Source organism: Pinus tabuliformis, chromosome 7 (assembly GCF_031772625.1).
Source record: "Pinus tabuliformis cultivar Carrire ecotype Pingquan chromosome 7, CPIR1, whole genome shotgun sequence".
Taxonomy (NCBI): Eukaryota; Viridiplantae; Streptophyta; class Pinopsida; order Pinales; family Pinaceae; genus Pinus; species Pinus tabuliformis.
Genome location: NC_142293.1, coordinates 2,080,038,681 through 2,080,065,730, shown reverse-complemented (window position 1 = coordinate 2,080,065,730; position 27,050 = coordinate 2,080,038,681). Strand labels below are relative to the sequence as shown.

At 35.9% G+C, this 27,050-nt stretch overlaps 1 protein-coding gene and 1 pseudogene across 2 annotated transcripts in view; one reads left to right on the top strand and one right to left on the bottom strand.

The window, feature by feature from the left end:
* The first annotated feature begins 214 nt into the window (after positions 1-214).
* On the top strand, positions 215-2,365 carry LOC149256868 (uncharacterized). The gene is made up of 2 exons (XM_089455495.1): positions 215-1,012; positions 2,237-2,365. Exons 1-2 carry the CDS (start codon positions 215-217, stop codon positions 2,363-2,365), a joined length of 927 nt encoding a protein of 308 aa, XP_089311621.1.
* Positions 2,366-17,666: 15,301 nt separating this feature from the next.
* The window catches only part of LOC149256867 (mitochondrial import inner membrane translocase subunit TIM17-2 pseudogene), a 32,690-nt pseudogene continuing 23,306 nt past the window's right edge, over positions 17,667-27,050 (bottom strand). Inside the window, exon 2 of the transcript XR_016267300.1 lies at positions 17,667-18,174. The product of XR_016267300.1 is annotated as a mitochondrial import inner membrane translocase subunit TIM17-2 pseudogene (transcript). The remainder of the gene's footprint in view (positions 18,175-27,050) is intronic.

Genomic DNA, 27,050 nt, shown 5'->3' with positions numbered 1-27,050 from the left:
ATTTATCTAAGGCTTTTGATGGAGCAAATTGGTTATACATTAGAATGCTTTTAACCCATCTGGGGTTTCCCTTCATTTACATCAAATGGATCATGAGTTGTATCACTAACATTCCATTCAGCGTCCTAGTCAATGGAAGTGCATCCCCTTTTTTCTCTCGAAAAGAGGATTAAGGGAGGGTTGTCCACCTTCTCCATTACTTTCCTTCCTTGTCATGGAGGGGCTCAACAGGACTATAAAGGATGAACACAGAAGAGGCATGCTACAAGGTATCAAGATAACAGATGATTGCATGCTCACACATCTACTTTTTGTGGATGATGTCCTGATATTTCTCAATGGAAGCATTGGTGATCTGACCAATATCAGAGCCACATTTTCCTTATTTCTGACGGCTACTGGTATGCTGATAAATGATAATAAATCAACGCTGACAGCGGTAGCATGCACTCAGCATGAAATACAATTTTCACTTCATTGCTTCCAGTTCACGCAGTTGGGTCTTGCAGAAGGCTTGAAATATCTGGGGTATAAGTTAAAGCCCTTGGGCTACAAGATAGCAGACTGGACTTGGCTTATAGCTAAGATGGAGAAAAGACTCAACATCTGGTACCTCAAATATCTTTCTCGTGTTGGCCGTCTCACTCTCATTAAGAGTGTATTGGAAGCCACACCTGTTTACTGGATGTCCCTGGCTTGGATTTCTAGAGGTATTCTTACCAGGATACAAGCCCTTTGCTGCAGATTTTTATGGAAGGGAAGCCAACCGGGCAAGATATTTGCATGGGTCAAATGGGACGCCCTCAATCTACCTAAAAGTTGGGGGGTATGGGGGTTAAAAAAACTTGATGATTTCTCCTCCGCGTTGGCTGCAAAGCTCGAGTGGCATCTGATCACAGCTGACAGCCTTTGGTCGAGAGTGAAAAAATCAAAATACATCGCCCCATTGCAGATCTTGGATTGGATTAGGAGACCTATTAGAAGCACTACTGGGATTTCGACTATTTGGAAGGTAGTAATCAAGGCATTGGATCCTATTAGGGCAGGACTAACTTGGAGAATCCACTCGGGACATAGGGTGCGAGTTGGAATTGACCCGTCGATCGGGTGCGGAAACACTCACAGCCATTAGATCTCCTACAGCATCTACAGGAACATAATGTTACACACATAGCTCATATAGCTGATGGAGAAAACTCCACATTTCTACATCAGGCCTGGAAAACTACTCTTCAATTAAACATACCTCCTCAATGGAACCAGCTCTAGGAGGACTATACTCAGGCACTTTTTGAAGCTCATATCCGCATAACTGATGGAGAAGACAAGATCATTTGGGCCCTCTCAAAATCAGGCAGATTTTCCCCTAAAGATGGATATTTGGTGTTGTCTGATGCGAGGAAACCACAGACCATAGAAGCATGGTGGAAACATCTCTGGAAGCTGAAGGCACCCCCTAGGACTAGGCTTCTCATGTGGTGTATCCTGAAAAATAAGATCCCTACTGGTGATAATCTCCTCAAGCGCGCACATTACGAACCACACTGGTGCTACCTTTGCAAATGCGAAAATGAATTTGTTAATCACCTGTTCCTCTATTGCGTGGAAGCCCGTAGGCTGTGGGTATTGGTTATTTCTGTTGTCTCCCCCCTTGCAACTGGATTTCTGTATCTATCATTGAGGCCTGGAATATCTGGTATACCTCTGTCTCCTCCCCCAAGCTGTGTAATCTTCCCTTACTGATTTGTTGGGCCATCTGGATCGCCCGCAATAACCTTATATTCCTGTACTCACCCCCTCGCTGACCTATCATTGTGGCCAAGGTGTTGGCTAATTTTTCTCTTATCGCGGACGACCCTCCTCCCCCGAGGCCCAGAAGTATCATTCTTGAACATATTGACCACAACATGCCTTGGGCGTATTTCGACAAGGCCGCATAGGAGAATGGCTGAGGGGGGGGAATTTTACATATCTCTCCTCATCATTCAGACATCATGCTCTTGGGATTCAGAAGAGGCACAAATAATTTCGCAGAGTTATTAGCAGAAAAATACCTTATTCAATTTGCTTTGGAGAAAAATTGTAGAGACTTACAATTATTTGGGGATTTCAAAATTGTTTGTGACTGGTTGAATAGAACCGCTAGATTCTCTACTCACTGATTGATTCATATTCTAGATGATACTCTGAGATTTGTTTCTTATTTTGACTCTTTTACTTGCAAACACATTTACAGGGAGTGGAACACAGCTGCCTTTCCAAAGAAGCTGCACTCTGGGAGCCGGGCATCTGGATGATCCGGGAACTGCTTGATGGAGCACACTATCAGTACTACCATCAGCCTTTTATGGACATCATTGCATAAATTTACAGGGCATATGGTTTTTTACTTTTGTATATATTTATCGCCTGTTTGACAGTTCAGTTCTTATATATTTTGTGATTATCTCTCAGTATATATTGGATATTGTTACCTCCCTGCGTGGATCAAGGTAACAATCTTTTTTGAACTCTGGTTCTTTTGATGATGACAGTCATGTCATAGATATGATCCAAATATGCATATGCATCTACAAAATGTAATTTCTCTTCATTAATGAAATTACGATTTTTCCTAGGGGAAAAAAATATAAAACTATAAAAACAAATACCTTATAACAAAACTCCATCCAAAATAATATACGTGGCTATGTAATAAGAGGAGTAAATGATCAAGGGAGGAGGGAGTAATAAGGTGGAGGATGATGTGACGGAGGTCCGAAGTCATAAGGAGACCATAGGTTTAAAAAATAGGCACGACATAAAGCCTAATACCACAAGTTTTTTAATACGCGCATAAACAAAAAACACTGATATCTGATATTCCCATATCGGAATATCGGAAAATTTTTATATCAAGAATTTTGTTAAATATTGGAAGAATTGTATCAGGAGTTTTTAGATCGGGAATTTTGTAAAGGAAGGGAGGAGTTGAGGTGAAGTGGGGTCCACTTGGAGTGGAATTAAAACTCCTACAAAATGAACTACAATCACTTTGCAATTTTGATAATTCAGGTTTCGTAATTTCTTTTAAAATTATAAATTGGAGTTAAATTACTGAGATTCGAAGGCACAATATTTTAATTGTCCTACAGTTTGGCTAGGAAATTTAGGACCATTAGTGAAAAATGAAAAAAATAGTAAAAATTAACCAGGGATTAATATTTACAAGTATTTGCAATTAAACTACTTACAAGTCCTAAGATCTGCTAGTGTTTTTTCGTGTGTGTAGCAGCAGCCCCTAGTGTGATCTGAATACTCCCTCCATCGCCATGGCCCCGGGAGGGGGCCCTGAGGCCCCTACTCCACCAAAGATCCTTGTGTTCAGGAAGCTGATCAACGACAATAGTAAACGCCCAACAAGGGAAACTCAACACAAGTTTGTAAAGACACTGGACAGCATTCCCACAGTCGCCCTGCCTGTTGAAGATTCTTGCAAATATGCCTTGAACTTAGCTGAAAGAGGTCTCATCGGTCAATTTACAGGGCTATGGCCTTCCCCCAAGGCTGTCGAGGCGTGGGTACAGAGGAACTAGAGACCACTAGTAAAGAAAGGCATCAGAAGCTTCCTGGTTGGTAAGGGATTTTTTGTCTTTGTTTTTGGTTCAGTAGAAGACAAAAATCTCATATTTAGGAATGGAACATATTTCATAGGACCTCAGGGTCTGTATTTAAACTCATGGTCACTAAATTTCGATCCAACACAAGATGTGCTGTCAGAAGTTCCAGTGTGGGTGTGCCTCCCTCATCTTCCACTACAGGAACCTGAAGTCACTAGAAACGATTGGTAACACCCTGGGAAAATACATAGACAGAGCAGAGAGAAGGGCTCAGTATTCATGTGCAAGAATATGCGTCGAAGTTGACTTGGAAATAGGGTTACTTGAAGCCATAAAGTTAACACTAGCAGACTAGTCTTATATCCAAGAGTTAGACTACGAGCAGCTACCATTTAAATGCAGAAATTGCCATGAATATGGGCATTTCGCAAGATACTGCAAAAAAGAAAGGAGGAGGAAGATCTAGAGAAGTCGAAAGGAGAGAAATGGATCTAGTGCAGAAAGCATTCTAGGCCAAGGTGAGTAATAGGAATAAAGGGAAAGAGGTACCGATGGAGTATGGAACTCCCTTAACAGGAATGGTTCAAACGAAAGGAAGAGGAGAACAGCCAAGGACAATGGCCACAATAAACCCATTCGAAACCCTCAGCTCTTCAATCAAAATTCCAGAAACAGAGATAGAGGAGATTGAATGTAAAGTTCCCTTACTCGAAGCAGAAAAGAAGAACCTGGAAGTAACCAACTTAACTCCCCAGCAGGAACCTCCTCCTCACCCACATATGTAAAAATGACAAGGAAAAAAACCCCCGGAAATCTCTGGGTCATTGGAAGATGAGACATTTGAAAGAACCTCTAAAAGCGCTAGAAGGAATTCTCATAAGGAAGTTAGGGAAGAAGAGGCGGAGAGGCAAAAAATGCAAGGCAGCCAATCTACCATTGAAATGTCTATTGGGAGAAACACCAAAACAAAGCCCTCTAAGGGGGAATCTACTCACTCCAATCCCGCTAAATAATGAAACTAGTCTCTTGGAATTGCAATGGCTCGGGGAACCCTTCGAAAGCTGAAGAAGTCAAAGATCTTTTGAAAATAGAAACTCTCGAGATCCTCATGCTCCAAGATACTAAGATTGAAGGGGAAACCCTTCTTGAGATCAACAAATTAAAATGGGGAAAAAATGCAGGAAAGGCCATTAGTGCAAAAGGGACCTCTGGTGGCCTAGCAACATTGTGGTCGGAGGAAAAGTATCAACTAGAAAGCTCCTTTGAGAACCAACATTGGATATTCACCAAACTTCGACACCTATCTAGTAAGCTCTCCATCTCTCTCTTCAACCTTTATGTTCCAGTCCACCTTATAGAGAAGAAAGAATGTTGGCAAACCTTGTCTAACTTCTTAGACATTTACTCCCCTCGGAATATGATAGTGGCTAGAGATCTCAACCTCGTCATTGATCCAAAAGAAAATAGAGGTGGCAATAGTGGCAGGGACCAAATGCTTCCATTAGTAGAGGAGTTGATACTTCATTGGGATCTTCTTGACTTCAAACCGAAGAAAGGTCTTTACACCTGGACAAACAATAGAGCTGGGGCAGAACACATCTTTGCTCGCCTTGATCACTTCCTAGCGTAGAGCTCTTTGTTGCTAGCAAAAAGACTGATCTCCTCGAAATTCTGTAGCGTACCTAGGGAGGATAATATAGGGTACAAAGGGAGGTACCCAAGGGAATAATGTAATAATGGGATGGGCCATAGTAATAAATAAGGTGGTTAAAGAGAGCTCTGAAAAAATGGATTAAAGAACCCTCAAATTCTCCTACCAGCAACAGAAAGGAGACAGTTCAACTTTTATCAGATCTGCAAATGGATTTGGAAAGTAAGGAGATCTCTGCTTCAGATTTAGAAAAAGAACAAGTTGCCTAAATCTAATCATTTCGCGCTTTCCGCCATGAAGAAGAGACTTGGAGGCTTAAGTCTCGTAGCTTGTGGCTTAAAGCCGGAGATCGAATACCTCTTTATTCCATAGGCAATATAGAGCCTGGATATCTCGAAACCATATCTCTAAAATCACTTGCTCAAATGGGACTGTGCTCAAAGGTCAAGAACAACTAAAAAAAGCAACAGAAGATCATTTCTAGAATCTGTATAAAGAGGAAGGGAATGGGAGTGAAGAAGTCACCTCTGAATTTCTCTCCCACATTCCATCTTTGGTAAGCAAGGAGGACAACACTAGTCTTATGAAACCTTTCTCCGAGGAAGAAATCTATAAAGTAATATGGTCCATGGAACCAGACAAGGCACCAGGATTTGACAGCGTCTCAATTCATTTTTATAGAATCTGCTAGGAAATAATAAAAATTGATCTTTTGAGGATGATTAAAGATTTTCATCAAAAAGCCAAAGTGGGAGGCAGTACTAACTCTACCTTCCTTACATTAATACCAAAAGAAGTGAATCCGGGCACTTTTGACAGGTTTAGGCCAATCTCGCTCTGTAATGCATCATACAAAATCCTGACAAAACTGCTGGCAAACAGAATCAAGCCACTGCTTGGGAAACTCATTTCTCCCACCCAAGGTGGCTTTTTCAAAGGGAGACATATATTGGACAATGTAATACAGGTGCAAGAAGTCATACATTTCAGTTATCTTCGATAGGAACAAGGTATGCTCATAAAGTTAGACATGGCAAACGCATTTCACCGGGTAAATATTTCTTTCCTGTACAAAGTCCTCCTTTCCTTTGGTTTCAGCTCTAACTTTGTCAATTTAATTAAAGCTTGCACTGAAAATCCATGGATAGCTCCTTTAGTTAATGGCAGGCCAGCAAACTATTTCCAAGCCTCGAGGGGAATAAGGCAAGGCTGTCCCCTCTCCCATTTCTTGTTCATTTTGGTCGCAGACTCGTTAAGTAGAAAACTGACAGCTGAAAAGAAAGCAGGGACAGCTCCAAGAGTCAAGTTGACGAAAGGGCTAGAGCCTCTCAATCACACATTATTTGCAGATGATACTCTTCTTTTAGGCAGAGCCTCCATCAAGATAGCCAAAGTTTACAGTGGAATTCTTCAAAAATTCTGCAGCATATCAGGAGCTCTTATACATAAAAGGAAAAGTGTAATATATTGGTGGAATGTGGATCAACAAGCAATTCAGAGAATAGCCCTCTCCTTAGGCTTTTTGGGATTCATTTCTTGGTATAAAATCAAATATCTCGAGTTACCAATAACCCTGGGCCCTAACAAATTATCGTTGTGGAAAGAGGTGATAAGCAAAATTAAGTCCAAGATTACAGCTTGGGGAGGTCACTAGTGCACTAATGCTGGGAAACTCATCCTTATAAAATCTGTATTGTCCTCCCTGCCTATTTATCAGGGTTCCTTTCTTCCGGCTCCAAAGAAGATCACAGAACAGATCTCTAGACTTATCAGGGATTTTCTGTGGAGGGGCGGAAGAGGAAATCAAAGGAAATTCCATCTAGTGAATTGGGATACAATTAAACGCCCCATCTCTGAAGGAAGCCTGCAAATAAGAGACCCAGGCCTTGCCAATCTAGCTCTTTGGAGGTAAAATAGCAATGTAAACTTTGAAACGGGAACTCTGGCCAAAAAAACCCCGAAAAACACATCAAAAACAGTGTTAAAAACGAAAAGTGTTGATGTTGGAATAACATCTTTTTTTCTAGGGTAAATTTTCAACATGTTTTAAAAATGGCGGTGAAAACCAATTTTTTGTGCAAAAAATGTCCAAAAAACACCCTCAAAACGAAAAGTGTTGACGCTGGGATAACACTTTTTTTTTTCAAAAGTAAAATTTGAACATTTCGAAATAATGGCGTAAAATATTTTATCATAACTCCGAAAAAACATTAAAATTAAAAAAATTAAAATAAATAAATAAAATTAAAATATATATATATACTAAAAACAAAACATAAAATAAAAATTAAAAACGAAAAAAATAAATAAATCAATCAATCCTAAAAATGTTAAAAAAAAAAAAACAAAATTAATGATAAGAATTAGAAAACTAAAAAAAAAAATTAAACATTAAACATTTAAAAAAAAAAAAAAAAAAAAAAATCTTCTAAACAAAAAAAAAAATTGGCAAAAGAAAAAAAACCAAAAACAAAAAAAGAAAAGAAAATGAAAGGCTATAAAATTAAGTGTAGGTAAAATAGAAAAATTAACAAAAAACTAAAAAATTAGAATTAAAAACGAACTAGATTTAACAAAAAAAAATTAAAAGCTACTAAAATTAAGATTAAAATGTTGATTACTTAAAAAAACAAATATAAAAATATATATAAAAAGGACAAAATAAATAAATAAAAAATGTTAAAAAAAATATTTCATAAACCATAAAAGAATATATATATATAAGTAAAAATAGAAAAATTATATATATATATATATATTAACAAAAACAAAAACAAAAAAAATTAAAAACAAACTAGTTTAAAAAAAAAAAAAAATAGAAAATTAACCCAAAAAAAACTAGTAAAATTAATATTAAAAACATTTAAAAAACAAAAATAAACTCAAAAAAATAAAAAAAAATAAAATATATATATATATATATATATGAAAATGGCATAAAATATATGTTTTTTCCAAAAAAAAAAAATTAAAAACATTTACAGTTTATAAAGAATATGTATTTTTTATTTAAAATATATATATATATATATATATTGATGATGATGATGATGGTTAATGTCCGCTGAGACCAAATAATGATCTATCGGACCTAAAAAGACAAATTATTTATTTTGATTTAAGATTTTATTCCTATGTTCAAAAAGCTTGGAGAGAAGCCTCCCGAGTTCACTATAATTTTGGCATTGTAAAAGGCTAGGAAGGTCAATATTGTAACAAAGGTTGTGAAATTGAGATCTAATGTGGTTGTATGCAGGGCATTCTAAGAGGAAGTGGTTTTCATCCTCGATGCTCCTATTCTCACATTAAACCTACATTATTTATTTAAAAGCAAAACAAAAAATTTATTAAAAAAAATTATTTTTTTTTAACATTTTTTATTAAAAAAATCATTAAAAAAAAAAAAATTGAATTTATAAAATAAAAAATAATAATAATAAATAAATATAAATAAAAATAAAAATTCGGCCCGTGGCCCCTCCACTCGCTTGCTCGCTCGTGGTGGTGCGGCCCTGGGCGGAGGGCTTGCACGCAACATCGCCCCTCTGCCCGCCCGTCGCCCGTGGTGGCGCGGCCCTGGGCGGAGGGTCTGCGTGCAGGCCCTCCGCCCATGGCCGCGCCACCATGGGCAGCCAGCGAGCGGAGGGGCCACGAGCCGAATTTTTTTTATCTTTATTTTTTTATAATAAAAAAAATCGTTAAAAAACATGAAATATTTTTAAATATTTTTAATTTTCAATTTTTAATTTTTAATAAACAAAAAAATTGTTTAAATTCTTTTTTTTAGATTTTTTAATAAATTTTTTTTTTAATTAAACAAAAAATGTTAATAAAAAATGTGTTTAATTTTTTAATAATTTAAAAAGAAATTAAAAAATATAAAATAAAATAAAAAAATTGTTTAAATTTTTTTAAATGTTTTAATAATTTTATTTTTTAAATAAAAAAGATTAAAAAAATTTAGCGAAGCAACCTCACTTTCTCGTTGGGTTCTAACGAAAGGGTTTCCCAAAGAGCATATCTTGCGTCTTATGTGTGTGGGTGAACTTATTTTTTCGTTCTCTATTTTTTTGCATAATTTCCATTCACATGCATGCACTAATTACAGTTAAATCTACAAATCTTGAAGTTTAATAAAATTGTAATAGTGTAGAATCAAATATTTTTAATATATTATTATCATATATGTTGTGACAAACTGTCCAATGGAATATCCACAACAATTTACGAATCATCTCCCTTGGAGTTTTGCACATTCTATTAGAATCCCACCATAAAATGATCTTCTTCTATCTACAAAAGCTTTGCTAGTCTTTGTTTGACAGCGCTGGAATTTTCCAAACATATAGTTACAATAATGTGGAGACTAGGGACTATGAACTCCATTGGCATGACTACCTTATGTCAATAGACCATTCAGAGTGGTGTTTGACCTATTAGTTTCTTCATTGTGGTTCGACAAGCACATAACACTGTAGGGATCCTTGAGTCCCAATTATCTATGTTGACATTACAAAACTTCATTAGCATGGTTTCCAAAATTTTGTTGAAGGCCTCAATGATGTTGTTTTCTCGTGGATGATAGGGCATGCTCTTTTGATGGTGTATCTGGAACTCCTTTGTCATAGTTTCTATGGTTCGGTTCAAGAAATGCATTCCCTAATCACTCAAAATTTTGGGGCATCCAAAGCGAGCAATGACATTTTCAAATAAAAATTTGGTGGTCTTTATGTTGTAATCTTTGACAGGTGCTACTTCAGCCCATCTAGTGAGATAATACATTGTGATGATAATGTATCATGCTCCATTTCTCTTCACTAACGGATTGATTGACCCTATGAAGCCAACGATCTACTTCTCAAATGGTTGTAATGCCAATTGTGGATGGGGTGATATCTCATCTTATCGTGAAGGTTTACCTACTCTTTAACACACGTCGCAACTATGATAAAATTCCTTCACATCACAGTGGAAAGTTGGCCAACATAGGCCCGCACACAAAATGTTTCGTGTGGTTGCTTTCCTGCATGATTCACTTCAACTACTCCTTCATGCACTTCCATCAGTATAGTGGGCCTCTCGTGCTCTAATACACATTGCTATAGTATTCCATCCGTGCCCACTTTGTATAGACATACCGCGATAAGCTGATAGTCTACAACGGACTGCTAGTTGCTTTTTTTGTCACTATGTACGCCCATGGCACTGTCCCTTTAATAAGAAAGTGGACAATTTTGACAAAGCAAATGTCCACAATCTCCACATGAAATAACCATGTGTATACCATGCTAATTGAATACCCTAAAGTTGACTTCATATCTCCATGCAACCTTCCCAATCTAAATTTGTATAAACAATCAACATAAAATCCTATGTGGCTTTGTATACTAAACCATAGCCAATTGTACCATGGAGATATATCAAAATCCTCTTCACTACTTACCAATGCAATTCCTTAGGTTCTGACATGAATATCCATACCAAATTTACTGTGAAATATATATCTAGTTGAGTTGCAATTAGGTGGATCATACTTCCAACCAATTAACGATATAGAGTTGCATCAACTGGAGTGGAGACATCATTTTTGTGTAACTTCAACCCAACTTCCAAAGGAGTTGTCACTGGCTTGCAACCAGACATATCGAATTTCTTGAGGATATCCCAAGTGTACTTGGCTTGTGACATAAAATTATTATTTTCTTTCTGATATATTTCAATGCCCACGAAATGATGCAACACACCTAGATCATTTATCTCAAATTTTGCTATCAAATGTGGCTTAAACCTATGAAATATTTCAAATTTATTCCTATGCAGATCATATCATTAACATAGAGTGCAGCAATTAGAGTATATTGACTTGTCTAAAGTATGTAAAGATTGGGTTCAAGTGAACTCTTTAACTAAACCATCATCCTAGAAATACTTATCAATTCTTGAATACCAAGCCCTTAGTATTTGTTCAAAACCATACAAAGCTTTCTTTAACCTGCAAACACAATCTCTTTTTCCTAGAATTTTGAAACGTTCAGGTTGCTCTACATGGATTTTTTCATCTATATAACCATTTAAGAATGGTGATTTAACATCCATATGAAAAATTATCCACTTATATTGTGCAACCAATGTAAAAACCATCTTTATTGTGTGCATATTAGCTACTAGAGCAAATGTTTTTATACAACCAATTCCTTATTTTTTAGCATAATATTTGGCAAATAAATGGGGTTTATGTTTATCAATTGAACCATATAATTTATACTTAGTCATATACACTCATTTAGTACTCAATTTCACCAAAACATTAAACTCGATTTCCATGGCTTCATTTCAGTCTTTCTTCTTTGATGTTTTTATATAATTATCTGGGATATCCATTTTCATTACTTTAGCAATAAGTGCAAAATTCACAATGGAAATTTGTAATATATTAATTCTTTTTTCAAATTTTTTATCCAACATATCAATTTCAAAATGACCCCGCGTTAGCCACAAACTTATAATTATCAGCATTTGTCTTAAAATCATATCCATTACTAATTTCTACTTCATTCTTAATTGATTCTATCAATACATACAAGATCTCAGCTAACTATTATTTGTTTTGCTTATGGATCAAATAACCTATAACTTTCTATTTCAATACTACACCCACTAAAAATACACTCAACACTTTTATTATCCAATTTTCTCCTCTTTTCCTTAGGCGTATGTGCATATGTTATGCAACCAAAAACTCTCATATATATTCAACACATAGTTTGTATTTTGACCAAGTTTCTTCAAGAGTAAAATTCAATATTGCTCTTGTAGGAACATTTTCTAGCATTCCATGTCCTATTTGAGAAAATTTTCCTTCATATGTTGCTTCACAAACATGCATCATTCACATACTTCATCGTCCACTTTGATATAAGAAATGCCATTCACTATGATACTCTTCCTTAAATTCAAGTGTCATATCTTCAAATGTCAAAGCCTGTTATTCACTTCTTCTATAGCATTTAAACTATGTGAATTGCTTGAATCAAAAGAAAGCTTCAAAATTCTATCTTCAGTGATTTCTCCTCTTGCTATAACTACATTTTTATTTACCTTATCCATGATTAAACATTGTCTATTATCAATCACTGACTTGTAGCCTTTCTCCATCATCTGTCCTACAAAAAGTAGGTTCTTCAATGTTGGTGTCAACAATGTGCCATCAATAAACTTCTTTTTCCACGTAATATTGGAATTGCAATTGTACCTTTCCCTTTCACTTCTGCAATACTATCATCACCAAATATAACTTTACCAAAATAGTTATCATTTATTCTAGTTACTCTTGAAATTTCATGAGTTGAACATCTCGAATCAATATACCATGCATAAGTTTTTACATTATGTGTCATCAAATTTGATATGAAAAAATTACCATTTCTAGTTTCTTTAACAATTGTATTGCACTTTTATTATCACGAAAATTTGCATAAAAAATCTCTCAATATGACCAAATTTGTCACATAATAACAATATGGTTCTTTTCTTTCTCAAGATCCATCTCTTCCTCTTTCTCTTCCACGAGATTCTTCTATGCTTCTTCCTTTGAATTGATTTGGACTTCTTCCTCTACCTCTTGAAGTGAATGCATTTCCTTGTGAATTTCGTTAATGTTTGTTTTAATTCTAAAATACATTGATTATGAAATTCTCCTCAATTTTCTCCTCGTTCTCTATGCTTTATGGAGAAGGCATTTTCCATGTGCTCACTAGAAAAACTCTTTTCAACGACTAATATGTAACGATTTAGTTCATGGAATCCTCATTACATAGAGATTTTTCGAAACCATGATATTGGTGGCAACTATTTCAACTTTCAATAAAAGACTCCGTAAAATCCTCTCTCAATCATCTTTTTTCTTGGAACTTCTTCACCCAATACTCCTTAGTGTTTGTAATTTAGTGATCATTGCTACATATATGTTTTTTAATATAATTCATGCATGTTTAGAAGTTTGTGTTGCACTCAATACTCCTTAGTGTTTATAATTTAGTGATCATTGCTACATATATGCTTTTTAATATAATTCATGCATGTTTAGAAGTTTGTGTTGCACTCATTCTTGGAAAGATAGATAGATTTATCAACAACCGTAGTTTTAAAAACTGAAACCGGTGACCGGACCAGTCCACCTATCAAACAAGTTTCAAACCAGAACTAGTCAGATCTCAATGAAACGGTGTTTAAAAAAATACATGAAATAATTAGTTTTTAATGACAATAAAAACTATTTTTAAGATTTAAAACCATGATTCCAAACCAATAGAGATAAAATATGCAAAATTTATTCATGAATATGCCAGGTAAAGGTGAATATATCATATTGGAACCGAGTGCAATACATATCAACAACATAATACATAATCAATGAGGCTATAAATGGCCTCTAGAGTCCAAAAACAATGTTATAAGCTATGGGGTCACTGGCCTACTACAAGTCTACATATTAGTGATCAACATGATCACTCCTCATCATGATCAAACTCATCACTACTACTATTCAAGGGATCATGAACATAAGCTACATAAATAATTTCACTGAGTGTTTGAGAACTCCTCAAACGCCTCTACAACCTTGGCAGCAGTGGTAGTAGTGGTAACAAAGATAGACATCAAACTATGAATCATTGATTAACATGATCACTCATGAAACTCAACATTAATTCAGCGCTACTAAAAATGGGATCATCAGCGAGAGATACATAAACATCATCTCGTTCAAAGTCTTCAAACTTGGATTGTTCAACCTTATAATACAATTAAAATTGAAAAAGTTTAACATGCTTAACTAGTGATATTGGTTTTCAATGAAGGGTTCATCTCTTCAGGCTTATAATGTGGTAGAAAAAGCTTAACATCCCTACCAATTATTTTCCTTTGAGGGAAGGGTACATTCTTGTTAAAGCCATGGTAGAGGAGTTCAACAATCAATACCACCAACATCTACAAAGTTCAAAAACCAATGCCACCAACATCAAAGTTCCTAAGGGCTTCATGCTCTTGATCAAACACCAATCTCATACCCTCATGCATGGTAAAATCAAATGGAGACATTGCAAACCCCCAAACCATGAAATCTTGAAAACCATTAAGTTAAATTTTAAGTGAAAACCATTAAGTTAAATTTTAAGTTAACTCTAAAATTCTAGTTTCTCCATATGAAATCCAACGAGGTTGGAACCACTTTCAAACATCCCAAGTCATTTCATGATAATGTTAAAAATTGAAGTAAAAATATGAAAAAAGTGAAAAATGAAGGAAATGTCACTTTTACTTTAAGAATTTAACATTACCATTGATTGCTAGTGTTGCTAGGGTTGATATGTGTGAGGCAAATGAGAGGGGAGGCATGCTTTTCTTAGAGGGGTTGTTTTTAGAGGGAAACAACCCCAAATTTCCCTCAAAACGGCATCAAAATTCACAAAACTGCATTTTGTGGGGTTTGTAGTTGGCCTGACAATAAACTTGCCAAACAAAAAAACCGGTGCGCCGCTCAAAAAACTGGGTTTTTCAACTGATTTGATGGCCAGGGCTAATGAACCAGCAGGTTTGACCAGTTTCCAGTGCAGACCGACCGGTTTTGAAAACTATGTCAACAACATCTGAAATTAAAATGCTTCATTTTCTCTTTATAAGCTCCCTTAATTTTTGTTTTCCACAAACATTTGATGCTTCATATTCATAATTAGAATAATTATCACAACCATTAATTACCAATTCCCATAAATATATGGGAATTGGTAAATATAGGTCATATTTGCTCTAATAAAAACAAAATAGATGTGAGATTTGGAAGCACAATATTGCTTGTCACCACTTAAGAAAATGAACAAAACAACAAAAAGAGAAAAAGAGAACACATGTTAACAAAACAACAAAAAGAGAAAAAGAGAACACATGTTAACAAAACAACAAAAAGAGAAAAAGAGAACACATGTTTTGCCACTTCAACCTGAGCTTCAATCCGAAACAAGAAAAATTGTGCCAAAAACTAAAACCAACTCCACCATCAAAAGATTTATTTTTTATTAAATTGAAAATATAGAGAATATGTAACTACAAACTCTTTTACAAACTTAGAAATTCTTTGTTTAAAATCGTCCTCAATGAGAGACGAGAGGTAATATAACTTTCACTAACATTCCACGAAAAAATCTTACTCTAATTTACCACTCATACCAGGTATGCTATTATTGTTCCTTCTGATTAATTCCCTGTTACAAAAGGTCACCAGCAAGGTCACCAGCTTATTAGATAGCATTAGCTCTGCAATTGCACTGATGTTGCATTACTGTAACCCATAGTTGACAACTCCCAGGTCACATTCAAAATCATTACAATAGTCTATTCTTGGACATTAACACGAAAGGTTTTTGTGAAATAAATAAAATGACACTGGACTTTTCTTGTTCAGATTTATCTGAATTTTCAACTTTTTCACACTATGACTGGAAAATTCAGCGTGTTGTGCCCTATGTGAATGATAGATTTGCAGATCTGAATGTGCAAAAAAACATTTTTTTTTAAATGATAAAACATTGCAGCAGAACAAAAGGCAAGCAATACACAAATTCTTCATTGATTTCTTATTCTCAATAGGTCTATTTACACACAAAGTGGACTAAGAGCCTGTCCTATAAAAATGCTCTTGAATCTACAACTTGCATACACACCTAATCATTCTTAACAGCTCAGTTGTACACATACACAACAGATTCCTTCAATGAAAGCAATACATAACTGAATTGAAATGTTATTCTCCAATTCACCCACTTAATGCTGCAATACAACAACAACAAAACTATAAAAAGAAACATAATTTGAGGTATCCATCTTTAATCAACTTTACTCCACCATATTTAAATCTTGTGGACTTCTAACTCTATCAAGTTGTCTCCTACTTTCAAAAGGTCTAGCTTCCTAGTTGCGATCTAAGTTTCCCACAACAAAGGACCATGAAATCACTCACAAACCTCTGCTGGGGATTAAAGCTTCTCTGCTACAGAATAGAATAATTATGTTTTAGTTATTATCTTCTATTCACTGTGTTGTCTTCAAATGGACAAGCAACTTGAAGCCTTCTTCTATCTATCCAAACTTCACTCTTTAGAAATAAACAGGGTGTACCAATCAAAAGCCATCAACAGTTATCTGATAGCATTGTATCATAATCTAGATTCTATCCTACTCTGTGATGCAGCACATCAACAGTTATCTGATAGCAATGTATCATAATCTAGATTCTATCCTACTCTGTCATGCAGCAGTTAATCACATGAACATGCTCTTCATTCTTCCTAAGTACTCCCATGAGGACCTAGTCTAGCTATAGTACCAATCATTTAAAAAATTGAGAAATGTACAGACATTTCAGAAATGTAAAAAGCATTGTGCTTATAAATGGCCAGGTGAGGAAATTAAAGAGAAAGATGCTCTGTTTTCTCTGCCAGGATTGACAATATCCGCTTTCCAAACTAATTTTAAAGCAGAACTTTAAGCTGCAGTTTAATTGAAATAAGTGCCTCACAGTTTAATTGAAATAAGTGCCTCACATTTTGAGAAAATGTGATCTTGAAACTTGAGCACCATAATGAATTCTCTGGGAAAGTTTTTAAAAACTCGTCAACAATAATAAAAGAAGCAACCAGTGCTAATTGTATAAAAGCTTCTAACAAACATATATACAGTAAGTTCCCCGGCACCATTTCTAAAGACTACATGATAACCTGTAGAAAGGAATTCTAAGTAACATTGGTAACATCTATAAGCCTATCTAAAAGTCCTAATCAAATAATCTATGTTCATTTAAGAAAAAACGTGTTTCCCTCATCCACTGGCATAAAAAATACACTAATCTATCCAAACTTGACTCTTTAGAAATAAACAGGGTGTACCAATCAAAAGCCATCAACAGTTATCTGATAGCAATATATCATAATCTAGATCCTATCCTACTCTGTGATGCAGCACATCAACAGTTATCTGATAGCAATATATCATAATCTAGATTCTATCCTACTCTGTCATGCAGCAGTTAATCACATGAACATGCTCTTCATTCTTCCTAAGTACTCCCATGAGGACCTAGCCTAGCTATAGTACCAATCATTTAAAAAATTAAGAAATGTACAGACATTTCAGCAATGTAAAAAGCATTGTGCTTATAAATGGCCAGGTGAGGAAATTAAAGAGAAAGATGCTCTGTTTTCTCTGCCAGGATTGACAATATCCGCTTTCCAAACTAATTTTAAAGCAGAACTTTAAGCTGCAGTTTAATTGAAATAAGTGCCTCACATTTTGAGAAAATGTAATCTTGAAACTTGAGCACCATAATGAATTCTCTGGGAAAGTTTTTAAAAACTCGTCAACAATAATAAAAGAAGCAACCAGTGCTAATTGTATAAAAGCTTCTAACAAACATATATACAGTAAGTTCCCAGGCACCATTTCTAAAGACTACATGATAACCTGTAGAAAGGAATTCCAAGTAACATTGGTAACATCAATAAGCCTATCTAAAAGTCCTAATCAAATAATCTATGTTCATTTAAGAAAAAACGTGTTTCCCTCATCCACTGGCATAAAAAATACACTAATCTCCTACAGCTACATTTTATTCGTCAGCCCTTTGCAAAAAGCACATCGCACCTGTCACATTCATTTCCACAGCCTTCACATAAATTAATGCGTAGCCAAACAGCTCTATAAATAAACAAAATTTCTTACGGCTCTGAAGAGTAAACAGCCACAGAACTCAAATTAGGAGAATTTCCATCAACCAAAGTCAATTTGACATGATGGATCAATCCCGTCCTTGAACTACATAATTATATTAGCTGGTCGCATATAGCATGGATAGCTGAAAACTCTCTTTGATTCCTGCACAATTACCGAACTCCAGTGGTTAAAAGCAAAATAATTTGCCTGGAATTTGCACAATAAGGTTGCAAAAATAAATTCCAACGTATTGACCCCCATAGTTCGTATGATAAATGTCAACACAGATGAATATGAAAATTGCAAGTATAACAATTTTCTTCCATTTTTCCTTTATAAATCACTGAATTGAGATGAGCACACACGTCACACATCAGAACTTAGGTATGACTGGAAATAAAGTTTAATTTTGCAAGATACTCAGTGCTGTTTAACAGGACTAGACACAAAATTTCCAGAAATAAAATGCCAGTTGTCAATGCAAGTTCCATTAAGTAGTGCTTGTAATTTCAGAATATGTATTTCAGTAAGTACTTTTGTGAGCTTATCAGGCATGCTCTATCATATAATATCATAATAGTAGTTCTGTCACCCACATTACATTCATTCTATACATCAACATGGTTGGCATAAAGAGCTAATGGCCAGGTACTGATAATTTTGAAAAATTGCAGTATTTTGGAGTGCACTTTGGAAGAGACATCAATAAATTAGTATTAAGACCAACACATGGTACAATTCCTGTTGTTGGAGGCCAGGGGGGAAGACTATAAAAGAACCTGTATATTGGCATTCTTAGTTTCTACATGGTAGCAGACAATGAGTTCCGGAGAAAATGATAGCAATTCTAAAGAATTTGAAGCTTAAGAGTTTGGTTTGAAAGGACATGTGTGTGATTGCTACAACTGTAAGCAACCAAGAGTTTTGTCCGAGGACAAAGAGAAAAATAGTTTAATCAAAACTCTTAGAAGGCAAGTGTATTTATAATTTTATTGTTAAAATTGTTTCTGATAATTTAAAGCAAGGAAAGAAGGAAAAATCCTTGACAATGCACAAAAGAAGACCATACAACCAGAAGAGAAACCTGCCAAACCCCGACAACTCTCACAAATCATTTGTGTGCAGTGCCTCGACACACACAGGTGCAGCCCAGCAGTGCCAAAGATTCAGACATGGCCAGTCACAAAAAGAAAATGCACCTGCCAAACAAGAAAGCACAAGAACCCACATATCACCCCAATTTGAGAGGAAATTTCTGCTGTAGAATACAGAAATAATTTGAAAGAGGACTCATGCTATAGAAGATGAGAACAAGAAAATTGTGCACAGAAAGAGAATTATCCACAAGCAGATATAGTCTCAGACAAATCAACAGCAAGGAAACGAAGCTAAGCGAAAAGATAAAACATGTTTTTTACAATTTTGTAATCATCTAGTGAAACAATGTAACATCCCCAAAGTGACCCCTAATGTGTATTGTGCATATTTTTCATTGGGCTAGTAAGCCAGGATTTGTTGGCTCTATGTGCCCATGTATGTAAGTTTGGAGGCTGGAGTGCCTGTAGAGATTAAAGCCCAAGTTATACATACATGCACATGTATTAATAAAAACAACATCATTATGTTATGTAAAAATTAGTTAGGGTTGTGTAAAATTAGATTAGCTGTAGTTATTTAGGCAAAAGGGCATGACCAAAGATCATGCCCTTTCACCAAGAGCACCTAAGGTTGTATATAACCGGGCCTCTCTCTAAAAATGTAATCATTCAATTCAGTATTCATTTATTAATAAGATATATATATATATATATATATATATATATATATATATATATATATATATATATATATATATATATTTCTCCTTACCATTGAAGTTTGTGCTTCATCTGGTATCAGAGGTTCGAATCCTCTCGCCTGTGTCGGTTTCACCCATCCATCCAACAATTCCTTCACAGTCTCGATCCTACTATCGTGTCCCTCTCGAACCCTGTCCACCTTCGCTGTCTTTTCCTCCGCTGCTCCCTGTATGTTGTTCTTGCTTGTCAACACCTTATCTGTGCAGTCCTCCTCATCATCACGAGCCACTGTGTGTCCGCATTCCAACCTCACGACAAACAAGAGGCTTGTCTTAGTGGTGTAGAAGTCAGGTATCATTGCCGCATTGGTTGACTTGTCAGATGAAAGTGTTCCCCTTGCTGTGCATGTTCACCACCCCAACATTGCTTGTCCTCTACTACCGTCTGTTGTGCCACATCCTTGCTAACTGTCCTCAATCCACTAGCACTTTCCGTTGCCGTCGCCCGTCGTACCACATCTGTTTTCATCGTCCCTCTTGTTGACCCTCGATATGATATGTGTTAAAGTCTCGCTACTGTCGTCCCTCTTGTTGACCCTCATATGCTGCGTGTTAAAAAGTTGCAAGGCACCCAAACTAGTTCCAGTTGATAACCCGTGCCATTTGAAATCACATTTCTTATTATTATATAAAGTTTGATATATTTATCCACACATATATTAAAACTATATTATATATTTTAATTAAAAAAATATAACAACCAAAATATAGATAAACGAAAAAATAAATAAATAAATAAACAAAAAGAAACCTATGCCATATAATTAAATTAATTAATTTAATTTAATTATTTAAATTAATTAATTTAATTTAATTATTTAAATTAATTAAATAAACAAAAAGAAACCTATGCCATATAATTAAATTATTTAATTATTTAATATACAAAACAAAAAAATATTAAGCTAGCAGATAAATATACGCCCCCACAAACTCGCTCAATGTCGACAATGTCAATGGCCGATTTCAATAAAAGATTGATTGAAGTGGAGAATAAGGTGACTAACAACTCCGATGATGTCAATACGAGATTAATCGATCTCGAGGGTAAGTTTAGTAGGCAGTCTGATGATATCAAGAGGCTTCAGGATACGACGAATCGAATAGAACAACAGATGGATCAGAATAAGAGCCAGTCCGAATTGAACCAAAAACAGGCCTTGGCAATGCTGAATCTCTTGTGTAGAAAGCAGGATATTACACCCGAACAACTACTCCAAGAAGATGAAGAAAATCAAGAGCACCATTCGTCAAACTCAACAAAATCAACAAATTCTCATAAACTTGAATCTCCAAAAAAATCAGCGACACCCCACCAAGAAATGAGTAATGCGACTCTTACAAATAAGCAACTCTGCGATACCTTTACCAATCAACACCCCTTTTTCGTTCAACCATTAGCGACATACCAGCGAAGGGCAAAAGTCGAGATACCTAAATTCGATGGAAACGAAAAAAACAATGTTGCATGGATAAATAAAGCAGAGGAATACTTTGAGATATATGACATCAATGATGATGAGGAAAAGCTCAAGCACGCATCCATGAAAATGGAAGGGGAAGCATATAATTGGTATATGTGGTGGAAAAAGACGACACACGCCATTAGTTGGAGAAAATTTAAGGATGCATTCTTTAAAAGATTCCAAGGTGTAAAGGAAGAAGAGTTCTTTTCAAAACTCATCAAATTACGACAAAAAAGAAGTGTGGACGAATACACTCAAGAATGGAAGACCTTAGTAACACGAGTACCTGGGTTATCAGAGTCTCGTCTAATTCAATCATACGTCTCTGGACTTAAAACTCATTTACAAGTAGAACTTGAGATGCATGACATTACGTCAATAGAAGTAGCAAGACAAAAAGCAAAAACTGCTGAAAAGAAATTTGAACAAATATTTTGGTCAAAATCGGAAAAAGCATATTCAAGACGAGGAGTACCCCAGTATGTGGACTCAAACAATACAAGATATGTTGCACCACATCTTCGTGAAAATGAAAAATCTAATGTGGAAATACAAAGGATAAAAGAAGGCAAATGCAAACGCTGTGGTGAGAAGTGGGACCCCAAACATAGGTGTGCTAAAGGAAAAAAACCAAAGAACCTATATAATCGTGAAGCAACGAATGACTCAAATAGTGAAGATTCTGACATAGAAGAAATAGAAGATGCCCCAGAATTCTCACCAGAATTAGATGACGGAAGTATTCCACAAGTGTCACTATCAGCTATGACAGGTATATCACAACCTCAGAGTTTAAAGTTGAAAGGACATATAAAGAAGAACAACGTAGTGGTTCTCAATGATTCTGGTAGCACACATAATTTTCTAGATGCAACCATGGCAAAGAGACTCAATATTTTTTCATTTCCCTTACCAAACATGAAGGTGATGGTAGCTGATGGTAAGAAGATTGAAAAAGTGGGAAAATGCCATAAGGTCAAATTGCAGATTCAAGACTTTAATTTAGAATCTTCATTCTTCGTTGTACCATTAGGAGGAGTAGATGTGGTCTTAGGTATCCAATGGCTACGAACTTTAGGTACTTATGTCGCCAACCATCAAGTACAATTCATAAAATTCAAATGGGGAGGTCAGAGGTACAAATTACACGAATTCCAAGCACCGGAAAATCAAGTTGTATCATCATCTCAAATGATGATCATCATCTCAAATGATGAAGATGATTCGAAAAGGAGCACCCGCTTATGTAGTACAATGTCACCAATTAGAAATGTTATCTGCAAATATGATCAGTGAAGAGTCACCAGAGATACAAGATCTAATTTAGAAGCATGAAAAAGTATTTCAAGACCTACCTATGAAGATGCCTCCTAATAGGGAAATTGAGCATACAATAGAAGTCAAAGCAGGGTTAGACCCTGTCAACATCAGGCCATACCGATATCCACATCACCAAAAAATGGAAATTGAGAGATTAATCCAAGACCTTTTAAAGTGTGAGATCATCTCGAAAAGTAAAAGTCCTTACGTTGCTCCAGTGGTATTGGTAAGGAAGAAGGATGGTTCATTCAGGCTATGTATTGATTATAGAGGATTGAACAAAATAACAATAAAAAACAAGTTCCCAATTCCCTTTATCGACGAAATGTTGGATGAGCTACATGGCGCAAAGTACTTCTCAAAATTAGACTTAAGGTCAGGAAATTATCAAATCAGAATCATATTGGAAGACATACCAAAAACGGCATTCCGAACACACGAAGGTCACTATGAATTTAAAGTAATGTCGTTTGGTTTAACCAATGCACCAGCAACGTTTCAAGCAACTATGAACGAATTATTTCGTCCACATCTTAGGAAGTTTGTATTAGTATTCTTTGATGATATTTTAATTTACAGTAAAACTTGGTAAGAGCACTTACAACATTTGGATAAAGTTCTTACACTATTAAAAGAGCATCAGTTTTATGCAAAAAAATCCAAATGCACCTTCGGAAAGGAAGAAATAGAATACCTTGGACACATTATATCCCATGAAGGTGTGAAGGTGGATCCTAACAAAATCAAAGCTATAAAAGAATGGACCAACCCTGTCAATATATCCAAGCTAAGATGGTTCTTAGGTTTGACTCGATATTACCGAAGTTTTATCAAAAACTATGCACATATAATTGTACCTCTGACAAATCTTTTAAAGAAGAATTCGTTTCTATGGGATGAGGAAGCAAGAAGGTGTTTTGAAAAATTAAACAAAATTATGTCTAATGCTCCCGTATTAGCAACACCAGATTTTTCTAAACCATTTATCATTGAGTGATGCTTCTGGATTCGGTATAGGTGCAGTATTAATGCAACAAGGGCATCCAATAGCTTTTGAAAGTAGGAAGCTCAACAAAAGAGAACGCCTCAAATCCACATACAACAAAGAGATGCTCGCTATTATGCACGCACTAGCTAAGTGGAGGCAATATCTTTTGGGAAGTAAGTTTTCCTTTCGAACAGACCATAACAGTCTCTAGCACCTCCTTCAACAAAAAACACTTTCCGAAGAACAACAAAAATGGATTGAAAAAATTGCCACCTTTGACTTGGAAATACTACATAAAAGAGGAAAAGACAATGTAGTAGCAGATGCCCTATCCGGGAAAGACGAAGAATCAACACTACTTGCAATCTCGGTTGTTGTTCCTAAATGGCTTAACGAAATTCGAAGTGAATATGCCAAGAATCCAGAAATAACGGCAATAATCAATAACCTTCCCAACAACCCAAAATTTGAGTGGAAGAATGATATTCTATGGCACAAGGGAAGAATCTATTTAAATGCAAGTTCCAAGTTTAAATTTAAGATACTCAAGGAGTCACATGACTCACCATCAGCTGGACATGTAGGATTCTTTAAGACTTACTACAATGCACATCAATCCTTCTTTTGGAAAGGAATGAGTCACGATATTCATAAATATGTAGCAGAGTGTGACACATGTCAAAGGAATAAAAGCGAAAATATTATGACAGCGGGATTACTTCACCCTTTAAACATTCCAAATCAGAAATGGGAAGAAATTTCGATGGACTTTATCGAAGGATTACTAGTATCTGAAGGCAAGGACAAGATTTTCGTAGTAGTCGACAGACTCACCAAATATGCTCACTTTATGGCAATAAAGAAGTCATACTCAGCGAAAGAAATCGCTGAAATATTTTGCAAAAATATATATAAGTAACACGGTTTTCTGAAAGTCATTGTAAGTGATAGAGATGCCAAATTCAAGGGTAATTTCTGGAAGGAGTTGTTTAAACACATAGGAACCTACCTAAATATGAGTTCTGCTTATCATCCTCAAATAAATGGACAAGTAGAGGTTGTCAATAAATGTTTGGAGGCCTACCTACATTGCTATGCTACAGAAAAACAAAATAAGTGGGCTCAATGGTTACGTCTCGCTGAGTGGTGGTATAATTCTACTTATCATACGTCAGCAAAAATGACGCCATTCCAAGCTTTGTATGGATATGAACCCCCAAAATGGAAAGATCTAGCTATTGTCCAGACAAATCTACCTGCTGTTAAAAATCAGCTAGAATACACCCAAAAAATTTTCCAAATACTAAAAGAAAACTTGAATAATACAAGGAATCTTATGAAGCAACAAGCAGACCGAAACAGAACCAAAAGAGAGTTTGAAGTCGGAGAATGGGTGTTTGTCAAGCTCCAACCATACAAACAATTGTCCTTGAAACAGAAAGGAAAAAACAAATTGGCACCCAAGTTCTACGGACCTTATCAGATCAACAAAAAGATCAGTCAAGTTGCGTATGGTTTAAGCCTTTCAGAGAAAAGTCGTGTTCACAACGACTTCCATGTCTCTTGCCTTAAAAGGGCACTAGGCAACAATCAATCAACGCAAACAACGCTTCCATCCCTGGATGATGAGGGAAGAGTCATTCTACAACCAGAAGGTATTTTGTCTACTAGAGAAAGAAAGCTTCGACATCGTACTATCAAGGAATATCTGACCAAGTGGAAGGACTTACCCGAAGAAGAAGCTTCTTGGGAGAATGAATCATTTTGTCAACAACATCCGTCGTTACGTATGCTTTGAGGAAAAAGCATTCTTTCGAGAGGAAGGCAACGTTATGTAAAAATTAGTTAGGGTTATGTAAAATTAGATTAGTTGTAGTTATTTAGGCAAAAGGGCATGACCAAACATCATGCCTTTTCACCAAGAGGCACCTAAGGTTGTATATAATCGGGCCTCTCTCTAAAAATGTAATCATTCAATTCAGTATTCATTTATTAATAAGATATATATATATATATCTCCTTACCATTGAATTTTGTGCTTCACATTACACCATTGGCTGTATGGAGGGGTGGAAAAAAGTATTGGAGAGTTGTGACTCCATGAGAGACGGCCAAAGGCAAAGTCATGAAATAAAATATTATTTTATTATTAGTGTGCTTTTGGGCTGAAAGTAGAGGCATAGTAAATTAAAATAGGGCAAATCAAACTTAGGATAACATAAATTGTCGTAGGAGCATCTGTCCATGCCTAGTAAGCAAGACGAGTGGTGTCCTTGTTGCATGGATAAAACCAACACTCCCCTATGTGTTTTGTGACATGTGCTTAATCGTCTCTCGGGGATCCGTTAACTCTGGTGATGCATCCATTTACTAACACCTGTAGGTTTTGGTGTAATGGCAATTGTGTTTCCAACAAGTGGTATCAGAGCCAAAGGTCTCAAGTTCAAAACACCCCCAACTCGCACTAGGGGGGGGGATTGTTGGGCATTGGATAATCCAGCACTCCCCATGTGTTTTATGACATGTGCTCAACCACCTCGGGGGGATCCATTAGCTCTGGCGATGCATCCATTTACTAACATCTGCAGGTTTTAGTGTAACGGAAATCGTGTTTCCAACAGTCACAGCATAGAGATTTTCCTAGCCAGCCTACACTAAAGCACTGGAAGAAGGAGCTAACCTAAAGAATTGCATTTGCAGAGAAGGGGGATCCCCTCTTGAGTTGTGTGTGACCGAGAAGAAAAAAGAGCCGGTGATTGGGATGGCTGGTTGAGTGGGATACCTAAGCATCAGGTCTTTTTTGGGCTAAGAGCAGATTAGGCATAGTTTGCCCTTATGGTGTCATAGCCCCAGCTCGAGGGTGCCCTGTTGTTGAAACTTGACAGACCTAGAACAGCAGTGCTTACTTTGGGAGGAATGTCCTTAGTCAGCAGTAAGTTAAGAAAATGTTCCTCAAGATAAGTGTTCTCACTCTGTGCTTTATAATGCATTGAATGTGCTATTTTTACGTGTAATGACTGTTAAACTATGCTATTCTACTTCTACAAGATTATGTGTTATGCATGGTGAATATAATGTTAGGCCTATATGTCTGCTCATATGCAGGGCCTGGTTAATGAATAGTATAAAAAATATTAATGATTATGAGTATCAAATGTGAATGCATGATATTTTGCATGTGTACTTTATGTTATTTTGACAAGGCATGTTAACTAAAGGTATCAGAGTGTTAATATGGAAATGTTTGAACCAGGTTGTTAAGTTTTAGGTTAACATGTTCTTTGCTTAGGTCAATTACTTCAATGTTCCACATAAGCCCAATTTTCATTTCCATTTCTTTCCATTAGCAATCACATAGACCATTATCACATTGATAGTAACTGAAGAAAGAACATAAGTAACATGT

What these genes read in the sequence shown, in the direction of transcription:
- LOC149256868 (XM_089455495.1), top strand. Translation starts at nt 215, where the DNA reads ATGGAGGGGCTCAACAGGACTATAAAGGATGAACACAGAAGAGGCATG. An exon ending in GGATTTCGACTATTTGGAAG is followed by an intron (nt 1,013 to 2,236) that starts GTAGTAATCAAG and finishes ACACATTTACAG; the next exon opens with GGAGTGGAACACAGCTGCCT.